The sequence below is a fragment of the Marmota monax genome, unplaced genomic scaffold, assembly GCF_021218885.2.
Source record: "Marmota monax isolate L192 unplaced genomic scaffold, Marmota_monax_Labrador192_F-V1.1 WCK01_AAM20220418_F8-fsc00019, whole genome shotgun sequence".
In the NCBI taxonomy this organism is placed as follows: Eukaryota; Metazoa; Chordata; class Mammalia; order Rodentia; family Sciuridae; genus Marmota; species Marmota monax.
The window spans coordinates 21,232,632-21,260,480 of NW_026695242.1; the positions used below are offsets into that span (position 1 = coordinate 21,232,632).

Below are 27,849 nucleotides of genomic sequence, written 5' to 3' on the forward strand. Positions count from 1 at the left end.
CAAGGCAGAGTATATTAATTCAATGAAATATCCTTTAGATTGGGGACAGAAGTTCCAATAAAGGAACAGACTGCATTAACAGTTGGATGGGCATTAGCCATGACATGTTTGTCCTTGATATTCAAATATAATAGCCACTGGGTGAGATTCTCTCAACATGTGAACCTTTTTGGAAAACCAAAGGTGTGTGACCAGCTGCTCACAGGTGAAAACTCTGTTGAGCCTTTCATATTTGGAAGTTCAACCTCTTTGACACATGCCCCACATATGCCATTTCTTAGGAAAATATACAGAATCCCCTATTGTTTTACACCAATTCAATTGACTTGCTGCTGTTTCCCTCTACTGCACAGCTGTGTCAAAGGGCCTGCATGCTGCCTTGGGAGATGCAACTATAAGCTTAATAGTAAACCATTTTTAATAGAGCACTGACTATGACTTCTAGAGAAACTGTTTAAGAACCAGAACATTTATAACTACAAGAAATCACAAATTATAAGCAAACTCTTTAATTACATAAACAAAAAAAAATGTAAGTTTATAGAATTTAAATCAGTTACCAAAAATTCTACATTGGTTAGTAACATGAGTGGTGTAATTTCCAGTGTATAATACTGTTATTAAAATAGTACACTGACAACAGGATGTTGTATTTGCTGTATTTGCTCTTCCTCTTCCTTCCTCCTTCTTTCCTTTCTTTCTGCCTTCCTTCCTCCCTTTCTTCCTTTATGTATATAACCACTTACACACTAATTTACTTATTCACAATTTTGTTTTCCCAGTACCTAACATGTTCTGGTATCATTGCTAATTTTTATAATATGAAAATATAAACATAGTCATAAAATTAATAGCTAAGGATTTAGAAAAAAGATAGTATAGATCCATTTTTCTTTGTACCTCCTTTTTAAGAGTAATTATATATTCTGAAACTTATTTAACAGACAACAATAAGAGGATTCTAATATCTCAAAGGAAGGAGGAAGACAAGCTAGACAGTGTACGACTTTACAAATAATGATGTGGTGAGTTCCCTGGGTTTTATTTTTACTTCTCATATACCCAGGTAGTAGAGAAGCTTGACACAAGAATAACCAATAGAGAAGAAAATAAGAAAAAAAATAAAAAAGGAGAAACACATTCAATCCTAGCAGAAGTCCTGAGAAAACAGAAATTCAACACACCTAGTGTGCAGATCCAAGCATTTCTCCCCGCCCCCTCCCCACAAAAAGGGTCTCCTTTTGGTCCTGTTCATTAACAGTAATGGCAGTAGTAAATTCTTACTCATACCAGCTATCCATTCCTTATCCTGAACCAGAGCTTAAAGAGTGATCCCCTCTGAACAAAACCATAGCAGTAGCAAAGCCCCGTGTCTCCCTGACTTTAACCTAGGGAAAGGAGAGACTTAAGTCCAATGGCTTCTTCCTTACCCTAAAAGAATGCCCTGAGGTCCCTTAGTTGGAACCAGTTGGCATTACACAGGAGCTCCAGCAGCACTGTAAAACAAAGCAGACAAAATTAGCATTGCAAGGGTTCAGAAACTAAACTCTGAGAATTAAATCTCATGTAAGTATATTAAAATTTATACATTAAACTTAAAAGAGTGACTATCTACTAAAAAAGAAGACTTAGAGATAGAATCTCCTAACAAAATTGCCAAAATGTCTGGGATACATGAAAAAAATGACTCGTTATACCAAGAACCAGGAAAACCTCAGGAAGTCCTATAATTAGATAGATATTTTAATTGTCTCTTAGAAAAACACGAACTAAGGAAAGATGCTTAATCTCACGAGAAAACCAGGATAATGCAATTAAAATAATGCTATAACTTGAAAGAATTTTAATTAGTGGAGGATTTTTGAAGTCAATTTATTTGATTTAAAATTTTAATATGGAAAGTAAGTATCTTTATATCTCTTAATAAAAATTCACATCTATATATTTTAAATTGCAAGATCTGGGTGCAGGTGGTGTTTGCCTTTAGTCTTAGCACTGAGGGGGCTGAGGCAGGAGGATCACTTGAACCATAACTTTAAGATGAATGTGAGCAATAGGAGACTGTTTGAGAAAATAATAATAGTACTAAAATGTGAAAAATAAACTAAGCAAAGAACTACCATAAAACCTCTTTAAATATCACCGTTTTTACAATAGTACTGTACATCTTGACGATGAAACAATGAAAGCAAATACTGTAATCACCATGTTTTAAAAAAATTACTCACTGGGAAAACTAAAATAACTGTCCAAATCATACTGGTTTCAAACATAGGTATTTAGAGATAAAAGGGTTAATAAATAACTTATTTTTAATGCACATTATATAATAGAAATACAAACTCACCTGAGGATTTAGGACTTTCTTTTTTTCATAATCATCTTTAAACATTTCAAAGGGTGATTTCTATAGTAATACTGCAGTATTATACACCAGAGGGATATAAATAATATGGGGCAAAATCAGCATATCACATCCTCATTCTTTTTCTTTCTGAGTCAATCATTTTATGTATGTATGAAATGCTTGCTGTCTCTGGGTACATATTGATGACTATTGAATGGGAAATCCAAATCAACTTATTGCTTACCTTGAACCATGAAGAGTAACATATTACTCTTCTTGAAAAGGGAAGATCTGTACTGGTAAGGCGAAATTATATTCCTTGAGAATTACACTGAAGCCATGGGAACAACCTAAACATGATTACAAGTAGAAGATACATAAAAATAAGTTTAAGACTTAAAAATAATCCCTATGGTGTCTAAGCTTTCATCATAGTGTTTTGGTTCATTACTGTCAGAAAACAAAGAGTAAGAAACTGGAGGTTTTGGCTGTGATTAGAAAAGATTCAATAGGCTTTCATGGGCATTTTCTCCTAGTGAGACATCCTTTCTCATGAGGGCTTTGCAATTTAGTTCAGATGGTCCGTTTCCAAATTGCATGGATGCTGAGCATTGTTAGAGGGATGACAGACTAAATAGGGAATTGAACAGTGTGTAAGTCAGAATCTATCCATCTGGAACTAGCAAGCCAAGGCAAGAATTGCCTTATGATCTGCAATTTAGATGCTAAACATGAAGATTCTTCCTGAAATGAAATACAATATCTGGATCTGAAAATTCCAGCAAAGCACAGCTGTAGCTAACATCCTACTAACACCGACTCTCTGCATCATAGTACATGCAAGAGCGGTTATGGCTTTCTGTGCTAAATGTTAAGCATCTGGAATGGTATTTCTTAATTGTTCTTTTAGTAAAGCCCCAAATTAGAGTCATAAGTCTACTGCAAGTTGACACTGAAAAATGAATGATCAGAAACTATAAAAGGTATAGATTATAAAACATACTAAACATTAATGTAATTGGAAGAGATAAGCTTATTGGAATTAGTCTGATGCATGTTTTATACATTAAGCATTTCCTTAATTCTTATATAACAGATTATTCCCAAATCGCTTCTGAAGTTATTCATATTCTGGCTTTTATTTAAATATGACTCAAAAGGGGCTCTTGAAAACATAAATTAAAATGTCTAACATTCACTTTGTGTCAAGCATAGGTTGAAAATTTTTCAATATTATTTTTTATGGTTTTCCTCAAGAAATATTGTCACATAATTACTATTCTTACTTAATAAATTATAAGATTAAATTCTTGATAAAAAAATCACAAAGGGACCAGGTAGTTAAACTAAGACTAAATTTAAATCTTATTCCAAAATCATGATATTTACATTTCCATGAACTGTGCTGTAAGAAATTTGACTAGACGCATCCTTAGGGGCAACTCCTTTTCTCTGATGAAATATGCTTTTCATAGCTAAGATTGGGTTTTCATCACCTTAAATGCATTCCCCAAACCTCTCGTCTTCCATATAAAACATACATAGAAAATATAATTGTAGATGTAAAATTCTAAAAATGTTGGTGACTGGGGTGACTGAAAAGTATTTAAAAAAAATGTTTACACTGAGATATGCCCTCTCTCAACTACTCTAATGTGTGAACTTTTCAATAAAGTATTTAAGATTTTATAAACAAAATATAAGACATTTTTGGGTAAAACACTACTATTGCATGTAGGTAGGACAGTAACAAAATGTAACAATAATAATAAGCCACTTCAAATCAATTTTAAAAACATATATTGAGTACCAGGTCAAGAGCAAGTTGTTCATTATTCAAGAAAAAACAGGCCTTGAACAAAGGCTGAGTTTTATTATTAAAAACAACCACCACCACCACCTCAGATTTCACTCTAGTTGGAACATTCAGTAATGCAGCCTTTGGTGTCAGACATATTTGTTTTAGATTTAGCTTTGCAACTTACTAGCTTTTGCTCCATTTTATTTTCCAATGTGTTAAAATCACATTACTGTTATTTTTATTTGTACAGTCCATTATCTATTTTTTATTTGTCCCAATTAGTTCATACATGACAGTAGAATACATTTTTGTGGGGGGAGGTACCAGGGATTGAAATCAGAAGCACTCAACCACTGAGCCACATCCCCAGCCCTATTTTGTGTTTTAGAGACAGGATCTCCCTGAGTTGCCTAGCACCTCGCTTTTGTTGAGGCTGGCTTTGATCCTCCTGTCTCAGCCTCCCCAGCTGCTATGATTACAGTCATTCACCCAACTGATTCTACTTTTTGACCCTTGTGAATAATGCTACCATGGATATTTATGTACAAGCTTTTGTGTGCATGTGTTTTCATTTGTTTTGAATACGTATCTAGCAGTGCAATTATGACTCCTATGGTAATTCTACATGTAACACTTGGAGGATCTGCTAGATTGTTTTCCAAAGCAGATGTACCCATTTTTCATTCCCCCAATCTCCATGAAACTTCCTCTATCTCTGAATCGTTATCATCACTTGTTACTTTTAAGTATAGCTCTACTTATCTTTTTGAACATATAGTATATAGCTATAATAATCACTTTATTGTCTTTGTTGATTCTACTATTTCAATAGTGATCAACAACTAACTTTGCTCCTCAATGTGAGCTTTCTTTTAAGTAAGCTTAGTAATTTTTAATTGAATGCCATAGCACATTGTATTTATTGGTTGGTGGAGCTTTTTGTTTATTTATGAGTATTTAATGGGTTTTGCTTTTTAAGTTAAGAGGCACTAAGGCAATGATCACTCCAGGCTTAATTATTGCCACTACTAGAGTAAGACTCCTCTGTGTATTCTATCCAATGCCCCAAACACTGTGTGGTTTTCCAGCCCGATTACTTAAAACAACTACTATTTCTGACCTTGTGTAAGCTCCAGTATCTTAAAACAAAACAAAACAAAACAAAACAAAAAAAACTTTCAGTAAGTTTCCTTAGACATTCTGCTCAACACTCAGTTGAATATTCAAGAAAACTGCAGAATTCAATTTCTCTCTCTGAGCAGTTCCATCTTCCGTACTCTGAAGGCAACACTACCTTCCGGAATTTCAGCTTTATCTTGTCAACAGATGATACTCTAGGCTCGGCTTGCACTGCATCTTTCAAAAGGCTTTGAAAGCAGTAAGCTCTCTGAGTCTATATCACTTGCTCCCTGATCAAAAGTCTTCCGCGTCTTGGAATACAGCCCCATTGTTTTCTTTCTACTGAAATCGTACATTTTTAAAATAAAGTGTGAATTTTATTTTCCCTGAAACCGAAAGTGAAGACAAGGCTTTTCGGCTTTCCTGCTAAAATAAGAAAAGCCCCACAGGCAAAACAAACTCACGCGCACTCTGCCCTCCACCGCCCACGACCTCTTGCGCAGGCGCATAAACCCTGCGCGCTCTCCGCGGCCTGGCCACAACTGCGCCTGCGTCAACCGTGCGGCGCGAATTCGCACCAGCCAATTAGAGCGCGCTGTGTTCTTAATTTCCGCCCACTGGTTTAGCCTTCAATCGCCTGCTCCGGCGCGCAGTCCGCGGTGAATCCAAAACGGAACATAACTGGGCGTAGCGTGGTGCGGCGCGGCCCGGTCATGGAGGCGGTAGAGACGCAGGCGGAAGCTGCAGTTTTAGAGTAAGTATTCGCTAGCATTTGGCCTCTGGGAGCCGGGTGGAGGAGAACCTGCAGGCCCCCATCTACAATGTTTGGTTATTTGGATTCCGAACAGCTGTCGGAGTTCGACTCCTCTACGAATTGGTCCTGATCTCAGTTTCCAGTCTCAGTTTCCTGAAGTGCCTCTTGCAGGCTCCAGGAGTGCGGTTTCTGAGGGACTAAAACCATCATCACCCTGCCTCGCCCTCTCACCAGAGATGTGCCTTAGAAGGAGGACAGTTCCTTACCCGTCCTCCACATCCCTTCACTCCTATTAGCCATTCTAACTGAATTTCCACTCTCTTGAGACAGCCTAAACAGTCTACTCTCCCTAAATAACCTTTTTGCTATGGGATATTTTTCCCGTCTCTGCTCCCTGGTGGCCTCCTTCAGTCCCTAGCCAGGAAAAACCTGAGACCCAAGACCAAGATGCCCTGCCCTGTGTCTTTAGTCCTTCCTCGGGTATTCTCATACCCTGTCCTAAGACTAGTGCTCCCTGCTAGGAGGGCTTCCAAGGGCCATCAGAGCTCTGCCCATATTCTTAACTTTGCCTGCCTTTCTCCCTGGCTGCTGTCACATCTTGACTCAATTTCTTTTTCCTTTTTTTAAAATATTTATTTTTTAGCTTTAGGTGGACACAAGCGCCCTGCGCATGACAGGTGGGCGCGCTACCGCTTGAGCCTCATCCCCAGGTCTTGACTCAGTTTTTTAGTGAGACTTTTCATTAAAATTTCAGCCCTCTTCCCATATTCCTTTATCCCCTTTGCTCTGTAGATTTGCTTCACGCACTTAATTACCACCCTATGTTCCACACACACACACACACCCCAGGAGTGGTCTTAGGCTATAGATTCTTCAGGCCTTTGTGTAGATGTTGGTCAGGGTGAGACTCAGCATTGATAGATCCTCTACCTATTTATGTGAACTGTAGAGCTGGCAGCCCAGAAAACTGCAAACACTCATTTCCTTGCTTCCTTGCCTTCAGGGTCCTGGCTGAAGTGGCAGACATTGGGGAACCTGTAGGCTTACAGGAAGAGATGGAGCTGCCAGCTCGGATCCTGGCTGAGTTTTTGAGCGTATGTACACTGATGGGAGCCAACTTTTCAGAAGGCAGGGTCTGATTCTAGAGCTTTCTCTTGAGATGCTGGGCAGCATTGATGAAGACTGAAGTGGAAGGCAGTTTTGTTGGCCTATGTTGCAAGTAGGTATGACTGTTCCCTGCCTCTACCCTTCTTCTGAACAGAATTCCCGAAAGAAAGACAAGCTGCTCTGCAGCCAACTTCAGGTAGTATACTTCCTACAGAATTTCCTGGCTCAGGAGGACATTGCCCAGGACCTGGGCCCCTTGGCTTCTGAAGACGTGAGCCGTGAGTAGTCAAGGGATTTGGGATTTGGGTAGGGGCTGGTCTGAGGGGCAAGGAGAGAGGAAGTGGATTAGGTCAGCTAACTGACTATAGAGAAGACTGAGGCCCACTATTTCAGGGAGGGAGGCTGCAGGCCAGCTTCACTCATACCTTCATTCTTGGTGGCTCATCTCAGGACAGAAGGCAACTGAAGCCAAAGAACAATGGAAAGAGCTGAAGGCTACCTATCAAGAGCATGTAGAGGCCATAAAAAGCACCCTGACCCAGGCCCTGCCCCAGATGGAGGAGGTCCAAAGGAAGCGTGTTCAGCTCCAGGAGGCCTTTGAGCAGCTCCAAGCCAAGGTGCTTGAGGGAGGGAAGGGAAGGAAGAGATGAAGAGGAAAAGAATGAGTAAACTAAACCTGATTGCTATCTCCAAAAACCCTATCTGAAAAAAGTATTTTCTTTGCATCTCTCTCGCTTATCTGCAGAAGCAAGCAGTAATGGAGAAATTCAAAGCCGCCCAGAAGCAGCGGAAACTACAACAGGTGAGTCCTTCCTTTTCTCTAGGTTCCTATTTCTAATTGGAAATGACTAGGTCTCTGTTTCCATCAGTGAACTAGTTCTAGGCTGGTGGGATTGGAGAGATGGCACCAAGACTTCCACATTGGATGAGCTTTGTCTACACCCTTATTCCCAATAGGAGAAACATCTGCAGAGTCTGGCAGAAGTCTCTGCAGGGCTGAAGGAACGTCAGAAGGGAATTCAGCAGAAGCTTGAGCAGCTACATCAGGAACTTGGAACCTTGAAAAAGCAGGCAGAATGGGAACAGGATAAACTGCAGAGGTGAGATGGGAACATTGGCTGAAAATCGATATAATCCAGCTGAGATTCTCTCCCCTTACACATACTTCCTTCCAGGCACCAGACCTTCCTTCAGCTCCTGTATACCCTGCAGGGTAAGCAGCTGGTCCCTGAGGCAGAGGCTGAGAGCAGAGCTACTACAGGAGCTACCCTTCCACATGTAACTGCTTAAGGGTAAGCCCCAGCAGTTGTCCCAACCCCTGGACAGAGGGTAAACACTGGGGACATCATGGGAGAGATTGGTATGTCCTCCAAAGTGAATGAGAATTGGAACAAATGGGAAGGCAGTAGAGGAGCTGGGAACTTGACATTACTCACTTTCCATACCATACTTCTCCAAGGCCAATAGCCCTCTATCTGCTGTAGACATGAACTTGCTCTGTCTGCCTGGCTGACAGCAGTCTGGGCAAGACCCTAGAACAGGTCAACAGCTCATCTCAGTCTTTGGTGTCCCTGAACTGCAGGTATGGAAGGAAGGTGAACCCCTGGTGTGCCTTTTACTGCATTTGAGCTCTGCTACCCATTGATGGGATTGGAAGTGGGAAGAAGGAAAGAGATGTTATGGTGAAGCTTGGTTCATCATCCCTATGCCAGACCCATCTGGTCTAACCCTCTCTCCATCTTCCCCAGCAGATTGGATTATGAATGCTTGAATACAGCCTGATTTCTGACTGTGACCTAGGTGGGTCAGCCTCTGAAGTCTGTCAATTAAAAGTCCTGGCTATCTCAGTTACCTGTTTGTTCATCTTCACAAGCTGGTAGAAAGAACTACAGATTTTCAAAGGCTAATAACATGATAGGTGTTGGGACAGGTGTGAAACAGATGGTGTAAATGGCCAGGGCCTTGAGTTTTTTGCCGAAATCCACATGAAGCAAATATGCTGAGCTTAATTCAAGGAGACTATTTACACAGGTGGATAAATGGAGGAAGATATTGTTTTTCATTAACCCAAATGTTTGTTGAGTTCCTGTGTTGTGCTAAGGACCCATGATGTGAACTGGAGGAGCTACAGTGATGAGCTCATTTAACCTTTAAGAATGGCCTAATGTTACATTCCTGATACCCCTTTGTGTGTTATCTAATACTTTCCTTGGTTACTCTTCAGATGCTTGTTCATTTTATTACGTTGAAAGATTGGTTTTTATAGTCCAGCATTGAATGTTATGTTTCATTAACTTGTGGTTTCTGGATCATTTCCTTGCTTGTAACTTTGGGTGGAGAATTCTACTTTTGTAAATTCTCATTTTTATCAGATAACAACTCTCAATATTTGTTTTCCCAAATAAACACTTAAAATTATAATTTCTTCCTCTAAGTTTTCACAATCATCCAATTCATGCCATTTTTAATTTTCTCTTTTTTTCTTCTTCCTGAATTTCTTTGAATAATAATTTTGAAGTTTTCTGCTATATCTTTGTGGGAAGATAATCTTCATAAATTCTAATTTGGCTAGAGAATGTTACCTGCATAATTAAATTTTAAAACAGAAGCCTCAATTTTTATTTTATTTTTTTAATGTCTGATATGAGAAAAGAATGTTTCTCTTAGAATTGTATGTAGTATTTTCTCTTTGTTAGATTATGTTTGTGTATGTGTGTGTTTGGTTATAATTTTCTATATACTTAGATTTTTGTGGTCTGAGTATTATCTTCTCTGAGAGGTATGTTCAAGTCTCCAGCTATGATAGTGGCTTTGTTTATTTCTTTTAGTAGTTAAGTTTGCTTATTGTGATTTACAGCTGCTTTGTTAAGGTACATAAATGTTGACATTTATATCTTTCTTCAGAACTGAACCTTTATTGTGCCAGAACTTTACCTTTATTGTGCCATTGCTCTCTAATCTTTAAGCCAGCGGTTTTAGACTTGAAATTAAATACTTTTAATATCAATATAACTTTGCTGATTCTCTTTTGGTTATTCTTTGTCTGTCATATCTTTTCCTACTTTTCAAGTAGAACATTTTTGTTTCAATCTTTCTTCATCCTTAAATTTACCATTTCATGCAGCATTTAAAAGACTATTTTATAAAAAAAAATAAGGTTCTATAATATTTGTCTTTTCGATTTTATATTTGTGTCATTTTTTCATGTGCTCTTATTTATATCTTGTTTTTTTTTTTGTATCCTATTGTTCTTACTCTTATTCTTCTTATTTAGAAGCTTTTCTCCACTAGTTTAGTTTTCATACTTAACAAAATCTTAAGTGTAAAGAATATTGATCTTCTTCACCGATAAATGGAGTCTAGAAGGCCATTACCATTGACGGATCATCCCATTATTAACTACTGTTTTTGCCTAGTGTATTACTTGTAGCCTGTTTTCACAAATTAGACTTGTTTTATTTAGTCACTGCTTAATTTATTCATTTATTTACCATTCTTGCCTATTTTATTTTTGCATTTTTGAACTTTTCATATGAAATAATATCACCTTGTGGAGATTTTCCTTTAGTGTTTGTAGCCTATACAACACTTTAGTTTTTAATATGAAAATATTTTCGCTTCTAGTGGTGGCACACTCCTGTAATCCCAGCATTGTGGGAGGCTGAAGAGGCATGACTGTTAAGTTCAAGACCAGTCTTGGCAACTTAATGGAATACTGTCTCAAACTAAAAAATGAAAAGGGTTGAGAGTGTAGCTCAGTGGTAGAATGTCCCTAAATTCAATTCCCAGTACCTAAAAATAAGTGATTTCACCCTAATTCTTGAAAATACTTTCATTATATAAAAAATGATTGGAGTCAGGCACTTTCACTTAACATGAAATATATGTTCCCATGTTGATCTGACTTTCATTTTTGCTGATGACAAATCAGCTATCAGTTTTAACATTCTGTGATATTTTGTTTTATCCATGGCTACTTAAACAACTCCTCTATTTTTGGTGCTTTACTGAAGTTGTACTAAGAGTATAGTATTGTGTTTATGAATAGTTTGGGGTGTGCTTTTTCTTTTTTCCCTTTTTGGCATTAACTGGACTTTCTAAGTCTGCAATTGTCAGTCTTTTAAGAAATAAAATGTATTTTCAGATTGGCTTTAAAATGTGCTCTTATCACCCTTTCATATTACTTTCCTCTAAGACCTCAATGAGATTTTCTTTATTTTTTCTTCATATTAACTGTCTTTTGTATTTATCATTATTCTTTTTCTCTAGGTTGCATTCTAGTTTCCTTAAATTCGTTATGTTAATTGCCTGTAGTTAATCTAGATTAATTGTTGAATCATTAACTTAAGTTTTAATTTCTTTTTTTGTTTTTTATTTCAAGAAGTTAGACCTGAGTCTCTTTTTGAGCAGGGGTGGGGGTTATATTTTTGGTTGTGGCTCAAGGATCATATTTCGAGCCAGCATTTTATTACCTTAGACCGAATATATGTAAACACTTTGTTCTACTTGGTGGAAGAGTTTATAATTTAGAATTTTGTGGGCCAATATCACATATTTTTTTGTATTTGTATGTTGTAGTCTTACAATGAACTGTTCATTGTTTTCTAAACTTTATAAGTATATATTGAACTCTCATATAAAACAGGAGGAATTTTGTTCACTTCTGTCCACTCATGGATACTATTTAGAAACATTTAGAAAAATTATAAAATATGTAGTTTTATTGTTCTTTATATCTGTATGTTTTCCCACTTTTTATTTCTGTTGAGGACTTTTGCCTTTTTTACTACTTCATTTAAAAAGCACAAAATGGCTTTAATACTGCTTTTAGTGTGTTCTTTTATTATTTTCCTATTGTCTTTTGTTTTCTTATGCTTTCTTTTTCAATATTTGTATAATTAAAAAATAATAGAAATAATATTTGATAAATGCCCCTTTCTTCTGATAAATACATTTTAGCATGCCCATTTTTATTTGAGTACCATGCTGAGAGTATCTCATATTTTAATACATGATCTGTACATTATTACTAAATAGATTGTAATTTTAGTGTTAACTCAAGGAAGTTTCTTACATTGCTTTTACTTTTCAAATGTCTTTAGAATACTGTTTAGTTTCTAAATGAATTTGAGAGAATTATTTATCATTTTTCATCCACCAATTTTTGTGATTTTTACTATTAATTTTTATATCATTTGTATCAAATGATGAAACCTATAACTCATTTATTATATATTTACTAGTTATATATATATATATATACACACACACACACCTATGTATGCATTTTGTATGTGCATATGTAATCGTAGTGCTTGAAGAGGAAAGATACACAAATATTTGTTGAAAATATAAATAGTTTTAAAAAAATGAAAAAGGAACATAACACATACATGAGGTTTTAAGTCTGACTTAAAGAATTTGTATGGGGCTGGGGATGTGGCTCAAGCAGTAACCACGCGCTTGCCTGGCATGCGCGGGGCACTGGGTTCAGTCCTCAGCACCACGTAAAAATAAAATAAAGATGTTGTGTCCACCAAAAACTAAAAAATAAGTATTAAAAAATTCTCTCTCTCTCTCTTTAAAAAAAAAAAAAAGAAAAAAAGAATTTGTACGACGTTTCACAGAAGTTACACCAGAAAAGGCATTTTACTTACACATTTCAACTTCTGTTCCATCCACCTTTTCCAAACTATTCCTTTTTTCTGACAGAGGTCTAAATATTAAAAATTCTCTTAACACATCATTTTCATACTGTCCTTGTCCATCCCACCAGTCAGGAGTATTAATTTCCAAAGGAACCGTACAAAAAAGATAAAACTTTTTCAAGGTACTATTTTCTAAGTTTTTTTTTTTTAATATTAAAAGGATAATACCCACTTGAATCAAATTGTGAAATATGATATATCAAGAACTATGTAATGTTTTGAACAGCCAACAATAAAAAATTAAAAAAAAAAAAAAGGATAATAAACATTTTTTAAAAATTCCAGGTGATGTCACATGTCAATAAACTGTTCTGTAGGCCTGCCTGGGCCTGGTGCAAGAAATGGAACAGTTTATTAAATATTCTTTATTTGTGTGATTTTTGTCAGGTAAATATTCTTGATATTCTGGATATTTCTGGCAAAGGTAATCCCTCTCCTTCTATCTTTACAACTTAAAAATTTATAAAATCAAGACACTTCTAATATTTTACCCTGTTTATAATCTAATAAAAAAGGCTGTTTTCTGCTTCTCTTTTTTACATTACTAAAATTTTGTGTTTTATGGAAATGGCAATCAGTGAATGTGTTGTCCGTCCCCTAAAAACAAATGCCTTTTTCCCCCTTTGTCATGAGTTCATATTTATGTGAAAATGGTCTGTGTATTTTATCATTTTCATGAGCATATTCTTCCAAAGAGGATTAAAACAAATATCTATGAAGTATATGGAATTATCAGTCATAATATCTGAGAAATTTCTGTTAAGTTTGAAAATTATTCACACATTAATTTTCTCCCATTTTAGAGTATTTCTGAGGTTGATACATCTTAATCCTATGTTATAGAATCGACACAACTTGTAAAATATTTGTCTCCATTTTGAACCTCTTTATGCCTTTTTTATGCAAAAAAATTAATACTGAGTGTGAAATTAAATAAATTCACTTTATTATTATTTGTAGTCCAGTCTTTAAATAACCCTTTGATACTTAGAATTATCAGGCACTGAGAAACTTAGTGTTTGGATTTGTAACCCATTAATTAATGTGCTTCACTGAAATACCTTGCTCTTGAAACCTTGAATGACCTGGTTCTAGAATTAACATATTTTATATTTGTGTTGAGGACTTTTTAAACTATTGTTTTTAAGCAGTATAAATTTTTCAGCTTATGTTGTTAAGTTAAACAAATCTTTTAACAAAGTTTTAAAAATAATCTTCAATGGCTGGTGCTGTGACTAAGCAGTAGAACACTTGCCTCACATGTGTGAGTCACTGGGTTCGATCCTCAGCACCACATTTAAAAAAAAAAAGCATTTAAAAAATAATAATAATCTTCAAGACACTCTACAGTATATAAACATTAGATTTTCAGATGCTTATTTAATATGCATTTCTAAATATTAAATTGCCAGGGGGACTTGAATTAGTTAAAAAATAGTTATGTTGGTGCTAGGGCTATAGCTCAGAGGTAAAGCACTTGCCTGGCATGTGTGATGCCCTGGGTTCCATTCCCAGCATCACAAAATGTTTTTGTTTTTTTTTAAAGTAATTATATTGAAATTCAGTATATTATAACTAATCATTAAACAATTTATGCTTTATGTATATGTTTGAGGGAAAATATACTTTCCATGTCTCCATATATGTAAGGCCTGGGTTGCCCTTCCCAGATAGTCAGAAATGAAGGACTAATTTGAAATATCTGTTTACTGAAATATGGCATTATTTCTGATTTGTTCATTTGGTTACTCAAATGAAGATAATCGTTTGCTGAGGTAAAATTTACTGTTTCTAGCTTGAAAACTCTGTTAGTATTGATTACAGTGCCTTTCTTCCAGTATATCATTTTCAACATGAGGAAAAAGGAGGAAAAGGAAAGAAATAGTAAATTCAGTATAGAAATTTCAGTATAGAAATTCAACCAAAAAATACGTAATACATGTACATGTTTGTGGTATGTATCTAGACACACACACACACACACAAAAAAAAAAAAAAAAAAAAACTGGTAGGGAGAATGGAAATAAGATGGGGAAAGAAAAAGGCTGAGTGGGGATTCCAAGAAAATAGAAGAAGGACCAGTGGAGTAGAGGAAGGGGATTGTTAGGAACATGGAGAAAAGTGGAATGAATCCAACCAAACTTTCCTATATACATGTATGAATATGCCACAATGAATGTCACCTTTATATATATATATATCTCAACGTGCACTATTGAAAATAGAAGGAACATCAGGAAAAGGAAGGAAAGAAGTACTATGGACTGAATTGGAGCATATTATATTCCATGGTTATTTACCTAGTGAACCCCTCCATATATTAGATATAACAATAATGACCTAATGAAAATAGTGACTGCTTGATATGTATTAATGACTTTTTATTTTATCATATATAGATCCTGTCATCAAACATTTGCTTTGTAAATCCTCAGTACAGGAACATACGTATCATTGCATCCACAAATGAGTGTATACTAGTTCCTTCATACTTGAAAATTGTTTACTAAACATTTGTTGGATAATACTAATGGAAGGCTTTCCCAAAAGCTGCCATTTGAATGTCATTTTAAATATATGCAATTATCCAGAGACAGAGTTCATCAAATATTTATTGAATGTCAGCTATATGCTAAACATAAGACCTAAGAATTATAAATAAATAAAAAGACAGTAGCCCTGCCCTTTCTAAGTGGAGAAATTAAGGAAAATAAAATGTGAAAGGCTATTTGTAAAAAAAATATTTTGCTATTTCTAAAGACTAAGAGAATTGTCAGCAGCAAAGATGATCATGTTTACTAGGCAAAAGAAGCATCCTGGGTGAAGTATAGGAAATGAGAGACTCCTGCAATCAAGAGTACAAGTAGCCAAAGCAGAGCTTGTTACAGAAGATACAAAAGTGCTGAGTTCACAAGGGCTTTTTACCTTTACCCTGATAGCTATTGAGAGTCAATGCCTTCACCCGGAAGCCATGGAAAACTATTGATGTTTTCTTTCTTTCTTTGGGGAAAAAAAAAAAAAAAAATCTCCAAGTGCACTTCAATACATTGAAATAAAACTACCAGGGAAATCATGCCATTTGTGAGCACATCCTGAGTTCTCAGCAGAAAGCATCTTTAGAAGGTAGTACAAATTCTTCCTTACTGTGTATTATTGGAACTTGCTATAAGTGACAACTAAAGAGCTGAAATCCATTTAAGCAATTATGTGTCTTATTAAAGCAATGGTGGTGTGGCACCAGGATGGAACTCTTGGAATGTTCCATAAAAATAGGTAAAATGCAATCATTGTAATTATGAACTACTGCATATTACACCCACAGAAATAAACACTAAAGGAATTCATTGGCATTCTTATCCCTAAATGGTGACAGTTACCAATCAAAACAAGAGCAAACTTACTGGAAAATAATGAATCATCTATCCTACAGTTTACCACTTTTTGTTAATAGTCACCAAGGGCTCATGACTTTCAGAGAACATTGGAAAGCATTTCTGCAATGAAAAATCATTATGCCTGAATAATATTTAACTTATCAGGGTTTTAGGAACAAACTATTGAAAACAAGAATGAAAAAATCACTTTTAATATAAAATGCTTATATTAATAAAAAATAGTGATATATTTTACATTAATTGGCAAAATGAGTGGTTTGTCAACAACACCCTATTACTATCATAATAACAATTATGTGCAACAATATTTATAGATGCCTGGAATTTAAAGGCAAGAGGAACTGTATATTAGGTACTTATATCATCCTTGGCACTAGCACTGGGCTCTTCTAAATTTAATAATAGTAAGTAGTAAAAAACTTAATTTGATTTATAAAAAGTTTGGTTGAAATCAAACAATTTTCTCTTTTGCCCCTTCCACTGTTATCACTCTTCTCACCTCAGGAGTTTATAGAAACTAACTAACTAAATTTAACTCTTAGTGTGATGGTGGTATGGTAGTGGTGATCTGAAAAATTGATAAAAAATGTTATAACAGAAAGTGATAGTAAATATTAAGATCATTCTAATAATCATTATATATTTATCTTTTGTGTAGGAGAAAAACTAAAGCCATAGAGATTCATATACCTGAAAGTGTAAGTTTTATATCTAATTAAATTACTTGGCCTTTTTCATTACATTTATATATCCCTGGAAGCTTAATTCTCAATAAGTAGGATGTCATTTAAGAGAAATACAGGCGATAAATAAGTTTTCCATGAAATAGTTTTTTCGTTTAAAAGTGTGAGACTAGTTTTTAAATTTAACTTATTGAACTGTTTGATGTTTTTTGGTTTTATCTAGCTACGTATCTAGGTGTCAAATATACGTGTGCATTTACACATATATTGTATGGTGAAGTTAGGCATCTACTCTTAATTTGTTTTGCTTTATATCTTAAGGAGTCATTTATTTCAATCATGAAGACACCTGGAAGCTACAGGAATCTCATCTAACTTTGTTGCAGTACTGATTGCTATCAACAGTTTGCTATATTTTTACCTGCATTTCCTGTTTGTTTATAAAAAGGCTAAGTGACAGCCTCATTCATTTTAAAATTTTGTTATCAGGAACAGTATTTGTATTTAATGCTGTCTTAGAATTAAAGAAATGTTTGCTTATTGGATATGTGTCTTAGTTTAATAATAAGAGTATTATAAGTTTGCAAGGAGAACATGTACTTGCTTTCTTCAGGCACATTGAAGTCTCTATAATATTTCCTATATAGTTAGTTTATGAATTTATATATGTGATTCATAATATATAGATGATCAGAAAATTAAACATTTGATTTTTTTCTCTAGGCATCACTGTCTTCACAGAAATAATATATTCTTCATTTGAAATTTCTTTAACCCTTTGAGCCATTTTATGTTACATATTTATCCCTCTTGGATTGGCCAAATACCTCACTGATTTTATCTTTCTTGTGCTATTTAATAGGAAGCTCTTGATATTTCTCATATGATGTTGGGCACTGGTTACTTTAATGATTGTTTTGTTAAACAACCCATACCTTGGAGAATAAAGTGAAAGCTGAACTTGCTAATTTTTTCTAATTATTTAACCTATATTATCCTAAATATAGCAGACATGAGAATAATCCTTTGGAGGTTATCAGAGACTCTTTGAGCATCATATTTCCTTTCATGAAATGGCCCTTCAAATATGCACTTGGCATTCATGGACTAGTCCAATGAAGATCTGAGAGAAGCAAGTTAACCACTTGTGGTATAATCAAACAATTCATGTGTCCTTTGATCACAAACATCTTTGAATACCTATGGCAGGGTTTTGTAATTTAAGTTTAGATGAAAGGTTGCAGTATCATATTGTGCCAAATTCTGATTGGCTTTGATCCCATTCATCTAAATTGTTCCATATTAAAAGGCCATTCTCATCTCCCATTCCCATAGCAGACATCACTACTCAATCCTGTCCATCTTTTCTAAGGATATTAAGTGAAAGACTGCTTCATCTCACTGCACTACCCCATTCAGCCACTACTATATGTTACATATTTTTCATATAAAAAAATCTTTGTTAAACCTATTGAAATAGTTTAGAATCAACAAATTATATGGAAATTTGAGGGAGTGGCTTTAAATTCATATAAGATAGAGTAGATTCAGAAAATAGAAACAAAGGTATTGAAATAAACCTTGGTAGAGACTATGTTTCTTCAGGGAATTATTAAAGTATATTCTAAAAAAGTTAAACTGAGAAAAATCCCTAATTTAAGAGAGAATGTCAGTGTTCCCAGCAACAGTAAATAGTGATGTGAGTGAAAACAAGGATATACTGTATGTGGTTGTGTAGCTGGGAGAGAATTGTGGATTGACTGTAAGGCACTTAGTTGGAAAGTTATGGCAAATGATTCCCTAAGAAGTTTGGAGAAAGCAGTAAAAGCAAATACTTTTTGAAAATTAAGCTTTTACCTGTTTATCTTAATATTGATTTGTTGCTTATTTCATTGTCTTCTCAGTGTGAAAGTAACAATTTTTGTCAGCTCACAATTTTTGAACAAATTAATAGCTCATAAGTATTGAACATTTTTGTGCTCCCAGGCATTAAGTAATTAAATTTTGTTTGCATTTACAGAATAACTGAGGATCAGATGCTTTTTCTAAGGAAAATAAAATTTTATCAGTTGCTGTGATATTCAGATTCAAGGACATTATGTTCAAAGTTTCCTTTATATGCCATGATTACCACAGTATAAATTTATATTTTTTTTCTATAAAGTCACTATAGTAATCAAAACATGTTATCTAAAAAGACTAAGCCTTTAGATCTTAAAATTTAATGTGCAGTAGCTGGTGATTTTTAAAGTGGAGATTTCTTCCTATTGGAGATTCCAGGTTTAGATTTTGAAAACTTATCAAATGTCTTGGGATTCTGATGCAGTGGATTTAGTGACCATTTTGTGAAGAGCACTACACTATTTCCCATTAAGACTTTAGCATTTTCAACTAACTCACTAGAATAGTTTTTAAGACTGGAATGACAGATGTGCATCTTGAAAAGAATGAAGAGAAATAAATATTGGTTGAATTTGAAAAACTGCTTCTTGAAGGATCTTCATCACCAGTAAAATAAATAATTGTAGGCTTAGTGGAATTTTGGTTAAAGGCACAGAATCTAGTTACATTAAGTTCTCTTATTTCTTACACCAAAGATGTAAATATGCTTCCACATAGTGCTCCACCACTATTCCTTCAACCAGTTTTATTTTCGACTTCAGCCCCAAGATATATCTGACTTGAAGAAACAATTGCTGAGATGCTTATAGCTTAAAATGTATGATAAGTCATAAAATATCCCCATGTTCCTAGGTACACTGAATAGTTTGAATCCTTTTTGCCTCATGTTTGGAAGGATATCCAAAGTTAATAAATCCTCAACAATTTTAGAGTGACTAATGAATTCTTTCTTACCCCTGACCAGACCAAAATTTTTGTTGGTGGGTTTATAACACATCCAATTTCAAGCAGTGAAATCAGGGAAAATTCTAAATGTTATTTCTCAGTCTGAAATAATTTTTCTAGATTTTTTTTAGAAATTTCTTTTTCTATTGCTGCATTTTCTTTGCTTTTAGGTCATTTAATTATGTACATTCATATCAGTATTTGTGCTCCAGTTTTTGCTTTTCACATCATTATATGACTATCTTTTATTTATATGTCATCTTACTGTAGCCTAAAGAACTGTTGAAAAGGTGAGTTAGCCACCATCATAAATAGTTCTTAAAATCTGCTTTGAAAATATTAAGAAATATCATAATTAACTATTTCGGATCCTACTGTTGGAAATTTTATGCTTAAATGGAAAGCTTTTTTTTTTTTTTTAAAGACTACCATGATATCTACTCTTTCTCACGAAAGCACACACATGCAAACACATATTCATGAGAACTGTAAGATCACAAAGTTCACAAGATTGTTTTCCTCATTTTTGACCCTGAACTCATTGTTCTTGAAGGCTTTATGAATGATATCTCTTTCTGCTTTCTTATTTTTAGTCAAATAAAATGAAATCTCAAATGTCATCTTTATATTAATAGTAGGGTTAATAATTAAAGTAAATGTTGATTTCCAACAGTATGATTTTTTAGTATAATCTGAATATCTCAAGATGACTTGCCATCGCAATACCTGTTAGAAGTACAAATGCCAGAACTTTAGCTAAGAAATTTCTTTATTGATTCTGTTCCTGATATATAATTTCTCATTGCCATGATTTTATTAGTTTTTTAAATAACAATGAGAGAGGTTTACCATCAATTGGAAATTGTTTTGTGGATAGAATTATTGCAACTTATAGTTTTTATATTGAGTATGAAATATTTTTTAATATCTTGACAGATCATTAAAATGCAATGCATTTATCACAGCTATGTCGAGCATATTTCAGAGTAAAAAGTCAAGGTTTGTTCATTTGTACTTTTCTTGTACTCTGAGCATGGAATCCAGCTGGCATGCATCACATTTTATAGAAATTACTGTTTATATTTCTACTTCAGTTTTAGTTTCTTTCCCCTGTTGTTATTGCTACCAGGTGCAATGTCTGTAACATGATAGTTGTTTCTTTGCATTGTATGATATTTGTTCTTATACACTTGAATCTTATATTCCGGTGGCTAGGATTGAATACATCAGGCTGTGTCAGGATGCATCCATAATTGAAAAAAAAAAAAAAAAAAAACAGGGACAGATAGATGAACCTTCGTGGTAATTTCCAAATGATTCAGGGATGTTTATTCCAAATCACAGTGTGACATCCTGAAATATCTAGATGCTGTATTTTCATTGTGGAAAGATATATATAACAAAATATACCATTTTAATCACTTTAACTGTACAATTCAGTAACAGTGTATTCATATTGTTATATAGCTATCGACATCAATCTTAGAATCTTTTCTTCTACACAAACACCCATATTCATTAAACGATAGCATACCATTCCTTTCTGAAATCCACCATTCTAATGTCTATGTATTGACTGCTTTAGGTGCCTCATTAGTGGGATCATATACTATTTGTTCTTTTGAGATTGGATTATTTCTCCTAGTATAACATCTACAAGGTTCATCCATAGTGTAGAATGTATCAGAATTTCCTTCCTTTAAACTGAAAAATATTCCTGTATGTATATACCACATTTTTAATATTCATTTATCTGATGGACACTTGTGTTGCTTTACCTTTTTACTATGGTAAACAATGCTATTTCGTGCATATTAGTATATAAATATCTGAGTCCCTGCTTTCACTTTTTTTGATCACAGAATCTAGAATGGAATTGTTGAATTATTTGGTAATTCTGTGTTTAATTTTTGAAGAAGTCACCATACTGTTTTCATAATGAGTACCATTTTTTACATTCCCATTTGTAATGCAGGAGAGTTCCAATTAATTCACATCCTTACCAACATATGTTATTTTCTGTTATTTTGATAATATCAAGCTTGATAGGTAAGAAGTAAGTTTGATTTGTATTTGCCTTTCTATGAAATTGATTTCTTTGGAGAGATGTCAATTAAAAAGTTTTTTGCTCATTTTTAATTGGATTTGTTTTAAAGTTGTAATAGCTCTCTCTATATTCCAGATATAAATTTCTTAACAGATGTATAATCACAAATATTTTTTTCCCATTCTACAATGTACCTATTTACTGTTGATCATGGCATTGATGCACCAATTTTCAAAATTTGATGAAAATCAGTATATCTATATGTTTCTCATGTCACCTCGCTTTTGGTGTCATATCCAAGAAGGCAGTGCCAAATAAAATCAAATGAATTTTCCCCTCTGTGTTTTTTTAAAAGTATTTAATTATTTTTGATGCTATTATAAATAGAATTGTTTTCTTAATTTCCTTTTCAAATCAAACAGTGTATAGAAGTGCAACTGATTGGTTTGATTTTGTATCCTGCAATTTTGCTGTATTCATATATTATTTCTAAGATTTTCTTTCCTGTAGCATCTTTAAGTTTCTTTCTAAAACTATGCCATCTATGAACACAAATTATTTTTCCTTCTATTACAATTTGAATGTCTTTTATGTCTTTCTTTTACATAATTGTTCTGGATAGGTCTTCTAATATTTTGTTGAATTAGAAGTGTCAGAGTGGGCATCCTTGCCTGATTGTAGAGGAAAAGTTTTTCAGCATTAAGTATTTTGTTAACTGAATGCTTTTTGTATAAGGATCCCAATTGTGTTGAGATATTTTCTGTTCCTTATTAAGTGTTTTCATCATGAAATGATGTCATGTCAAATGCTTTTTCTCTACTAATTGGGAAGATTGTGTAGTATTTCCCCGATTCATTCCTTTAATGTGGTACATTTTATTAATTAGTTTTCATATGCCAAACCATGCTGCACTCTAGGCATAAATCCCTCGCAGTTGTTCCTGTAGTTTGTATATTGTTTATTGTGTCTTCTAAGGGTTTGTGTGCTGGAAGTTCAATCTCCAGTAGAGATGGGGGGAGAGAGTGTAGAATCTTTAAGAGGTAGTGTTTGGTGGTGCAAGATAATTAGGTCATGGAGCATCACTCTCAGAAGAGATAATATAATTCTTGCAGGACCTCAGTGAGTTCTCATTAATATTTATAAGGTATATGAGTCTGTGGTCTTAGGTTTATTTTCTTTTAATGTCTTTGCCTGACTTTGTGTCAGGGTAATGCTTGCCTCATCAAATAAGTTAGGGACTCTTCCCTCTTCAACTTTCTTGGAAGAGTTTCAGGATTGATATTAATTTTCCTTTGAATGTTTGATATCATTTAGTAGCGGAGTCATTTTTCCTAGGCTTTTCTCTGTTGGAAGATTTTGATGACTGATAAAATCACCCTGATAGTTATGTAACTATTCACATTTTCTATTTCTTCGTGTTCTAACTTAGTAAGTTCTAATGTTTAAGGGAGGGAAATGGGGATAGGGAACTTCTCAATCCACCATCTTGCCAATGTCACTCTTTCATTATTTTTGCTTCTTTGTTATTAACATAACTTCTACCTTTCCCCATTTTTTAGTTTTTATTTATATAAATTTATTTATATAAATTGATCACTTGTGATCAATTCTCTCAGCAACTTCTGACCACAGTCTATCACTGCCTGAGGGGCCAGAATTACTTTCTTATAGAAGTGTGTCCCAAGACAATGATTAGTTGATGTTTTTGGAAACATAATGTGTAGAGATGTAAATTTCTGATATCAAGAACTGTAAGCAATGGGGACTAAGCTCTCAACATACAAAATTGTGGAATGTTATTAAAGTTAGCTTGGTATAAATTCTAGTCACAGTGTTATAAATAAGGTATTAAATGTTATCATGATAACCAAAAAGAAATTGGTTCTAGACTATACATAAAAGGAAATAAAAAGGGCAATAAAATATTTCCTGTGAAAATCAACAAAACACACAAGACAATAATGGGAGAAATGAGAACCAAAGAATTATTTGGAAAACAAATAGCAAAATGACAGAATTAAGTTCCTATTACCAGTAATTACTTTAAAAGAAAATAGATCAAACTCTTCAAACAAAAATTGATAAGATGGATTAAAAGCAAAACCAAAAACCAAGGTTCACTCTATACTGTTACAAAGGAATTAAATGGGGTCGAAAGATAGGTTAAAAGTGAAATGATGGGGGAATATATTCCATATAAATAGCAACAAAAAGAAAGCAGGGGGCACTTATATTACTATCAAACAAATTTTGACTAAACCAAAAGAAGTTTATAGAAGAAAAAGGACATTATATATTCAAACATTAAAATACAGCACTAACGATAAACATTTATGTAGCCAATAAGAGACCATCAAAATATCAGAAGCAAATCTGGAATGTGAATAGGCAGTTCTACAGTAATACTGGGAGAATTCCAATACTCCATTTTTGATATGGGAAAGAACAACCAGAAAAAAGTACTCCAGGAAATACTGTACTGAAACAATATAATAAAACCACATCTAACAGGCCCTCTACCCAACAATCACAGAATACACATTATCCTCAACTGCACATAGGACATGGTTTAGGATAGACCACAAATTAAATCTTTTTAAAATATACTTTAATAAATATACAAAGTATCTTCTCTGAGCACAAGATGAAGTTAGAAATCAATAATAGGAAAGAAAGCTAGAAAGTTCACATATTTGTGAAAATCAAACATGGTTCAAAGAAGAAATCAAAGGAGATTATAAAATACTTAGATACACAAAAATAAAGGTACAACTTAAAATGTGTGGATTAAAGCAAAAAGAGTGCTTAAAGATAAATTTGTAGTTATAAATGCTTAAATTCAAAACCAAGAAAAATCTAAAATCAACAACCTAACTTTAGAACTTAAGGAACTAGAGAACAAACTAAACCAATTCTAGCAGAAGAAAGAAAATAATGAAAATGTAAAGATAACTGAAGGGAAAGTGAGGAACGAGAGACTGGTAAACAAAAAATGAATCTCAGGGGAAGCAGGATTACCTTTCTTCCCCATCCTAGGCAGAGTTCTCTGTCCTTACATACACACCCACCATAGGAATGACTTAATCTAGACTTTGGGGATGGTACCAGCAGATCTCAGAAATGACTGTCTCACAAATTAATATGTGAATTACAACTACAGAGAACATGTTGGAATGTAGCCTTTGAATCACCTCTTTAAAAGACCCCTGTTCAGCTGATGGGCAGAATCGCAGCCTTTGGGACAGGATGTTTCTCCTTTGTTTGCAAAGCAATAGACCTTCTTTTTCCTTTTTCTCAAAAGAAAAGAAAAAGAGAAAGAAAGGAAACACAAAAAGCAAAGATAACAAAAAGAAAATATACAAACTAGACTTCACAGAAACACTATTGTACAACACAGGGTACTATCAAACAGAATGAAAAGGCAATCTGTGGAAGGCACTCCTATATCTGATAATATCTAGCTGTATAGAGAAGTTGTACAGCTCAGAAACAAAGACCCCAATTTAAAAAATGAGTAAACTTGAAGAAAAGTAGAACAAGATGGCAAAATACAATTCCACAGTGTTATCCCCCACACAAAAACAAATTTGAACTATTATCCATACAGAAAATTATCTTTACAAGGGTTAAGGAAATTAGGGGAGATGTCATAGAATTTGTAGCACAGTAGTAAGAAAAGAAACAAAGTGGCTAGAAAGAACAGATTAATAATATTTCATAATCCTTCTCCCAACCCTAAACATCACAATAGAAAAAGAAATTCAATCCCTTGGAGGAAGTGAAAATAAGCACTGGATTTTGCCTTGGTGGGTAACACTGGTCCCAACACAGTAAAACCCAGGCTTTCCTAGACAAATAAAAGTTAAGAAAGCTAGGAAGGGAACTGGTGTAGAAGTATGAGGTATCAGGTAGGTTAGAAAAAAAAGTATCAGAACTACAAAATTTACTTTTGTAAACTTCATGGCAACCACAAAATGAAAACTTATAGTTGATAACTGAAATTAGAAAGAGGAACCAAAATGAAGTACCAGAGAAAATATTATAACTGCAAAGGAAAATAGCAAGAAGGGAACAAAGGGCCAAATGATCTACAAAACAAGGATAAAACAAGAATAAAATATCAGTAGTCACTCCTTACCTACCAATAATTATCTTAAACATGAATAGGTTAAATGCTCATGTTGAAAGACACGGAGTAACCAAAAGGATAAGTAAAAAAGACCCAACCATATTCACCTACAAGAGACTTCACCCTTAGGACAAAAATGAAGGAATGGAATAAGGTATTCCATGACAATGAAATTAAGTACAATGAAAGAAAAGGTCATATTAATATCAGATAAGAGACTTTTGGTCAAATACTAAAAAACAGAGGCCAAGAGGGCCATTTAATAAGGTGGCCAGTTCAGCAAGAAGATATGAAAATTATTTATGCATGCCCAACATTAAGGCACCTAAATATATAGAGCAAATAGTCATGCATCTAAAGGGAAAGAGACAGCAATACAATAATAGTGGTGTTACCACTGTTTACCATTGAGGAATCCTGCTTCCCTGAATGCTGAAGTATAGCACCAGAGAAGCACGCCCAGGCAAATCTAGAGTGGAAAGTAGAAGCTTTATTAAAGGACAGCAGAAAGGACCTCTCCCTGGAGGAAGAAGGGGACCCAAAAGGTGGAATCCGTGGAAGGGGAGGTCTTCCCTTTTTTATAGCTGAGGTCTTCTTTCAGCTTTCCCACACTCCTGTCCTTTGTTTTCTGTGATAGAATGCAGGTGGGAAGGCCCAAAAGGAGGGGGATAGGTGGGCTGAAGGAATAATCTGGGCAGGAAGGGCCTGGGGCAGCTTTGATCAGCATTTCCCTGTTTGCTGGGAGCTGTTTAACAGTTCCTTAGAATGGGTTCCAGGCCTTGGGGACATTCAATTTCCCCAAGTGCTGCTCTGGTTTCCTGGACTCCATTCTCTATAATGGCCTCCATTTTATTTATCTTACTTGATATTAGACCTGATTTACTAACTACACTAACTACCTATCTTTAAATCTGGCTTCAGTGGGACTTTAACACCCCAGTTTTAGTAATGGACAAATCATTCAGACAGAAAATCTAAATGAAAACTTTAGACCTAAATTGCACTCTAGATCAAATGAACCTAACAGAGCATTCATTCCAACACCTGTAGAATACACAGTCTTCTCAACTACACATGAGCATTCTTCAGGTTAGGCATTTCACAGGCTACAGTGTAAATCATAATACACTTATGATGATTGAAATTACATCAAGTTTCTGTTTCAGAAATTTGTCCTGCTTCTGTACTTGATACTCAAGCTTGGTTGCCCATTATCAGTCTTATCCTGTAACTCTAGACCATGTCATAACTTTTAGTTTCCATTCCAAGAGAAAGCACTGATGTATATGTCTCCCAATTCAAATTAAAGAACATGCAAAGTAGACAAACCTTTCATGCAATGAGTTTTTAACTCTTAAAAATGCTAACACAGGGGACAGGAAAATATGAAAAAAGAACAGTTTTAATCGATTTAATTAAAGCACAATCTGAAGATCAGCAACAATACTAGTGTTTTCAGAAAAGCATACCATGGGTTTTTTAAAGACTGTTTTTTGGTTCTTTCAGATAATAAAAAATTCCCATGTATTTTGGTACTGAGTTCTGGTATGGACAAAAAATCAATTTTGTAATAGGACAGATTGAAGAGAATTGTGATAATTAAATAATACATGTGTGTCACAATGAACAAAACATTATAAATGTCAAATATCATTCTTACTATTATCTTTATGATTTCCTATTCTAAAATGCTCATTTTTGTACTGTAATCTTTAAAATCAGCCTGAGTCTTATGGCCAATGCAATTACATTTATTACATCTTAATTTAACTTACAGCTATTTTTCTAGATTGTCTCAGAATGAATAAAATCCTATAGAGGCTATGTTATCATTCCTCTTTCTTTTTTAACATGTTTATCTTTCCCCCACCATAGTAAACATAGTGAAACACTGTTTGTATCTTTGCTGTGT

The 27,849-nt window shown here is 34.3% G+C and overlaps 1 protein-coding gene across 8 annotated transcripts in view; it reads left to right on the forward strand.

Annotated features, from left to right (window-relative positions):
* The first annotated feature begins 5,879 nt into the window (after window positions 1-5,879).
* The window catches only part of Zwint (ZW10 interacting kinetochore protein), a 54,924-nt gene continuing 32,954 nt past the window's right edge, over window positions 5,880-27,849 (forward strand). The window contains exons 1-8 of one of the 8 annotated variants that reach the window (XM_046419927.2): window positions 5,880-6,021; window positions 7,025-7,115; window positions 7,283-7,406; window positions 7,579-7,745; window positions 7,874-7,930; window positions 8,086-8,228; window positions 8,304-8,420; window positions 8,711-13,789. In XM_046419927.2, coding sequence (XP_046275883.1) covers window positions 5,981-6,021; window positions 7,025-7,115; window positions 7,283-7,406; window positions 7,579-7,745; window positions 7,874-7,930; window positions 8,086-8,228; window positions 8,304-8,418 — 738 coding nt within the window. In that variant the 5' untranslated portion in view covers window positions 5,880-5,980 and the 3' untranslated portion in view covers window positions 8,419-8,420; window positions 8,711-13,789. Of the gene's footprint in view, window positions 6,022-7,024; window positions 7,116-7,282; window positions 7,407-7,578; window positions 7,746-7,873; window positions 7,931-8,085; window positions 8,229-8,303; window positions 8,421-8,710; window positions 13,790-27,849 lie in introns of those variants that run through there. The other 7 variants (XM_046419928.2, XM_046419929.2, XM_046419930.2 and 4 more) reach the window with 7 other exon arrangements.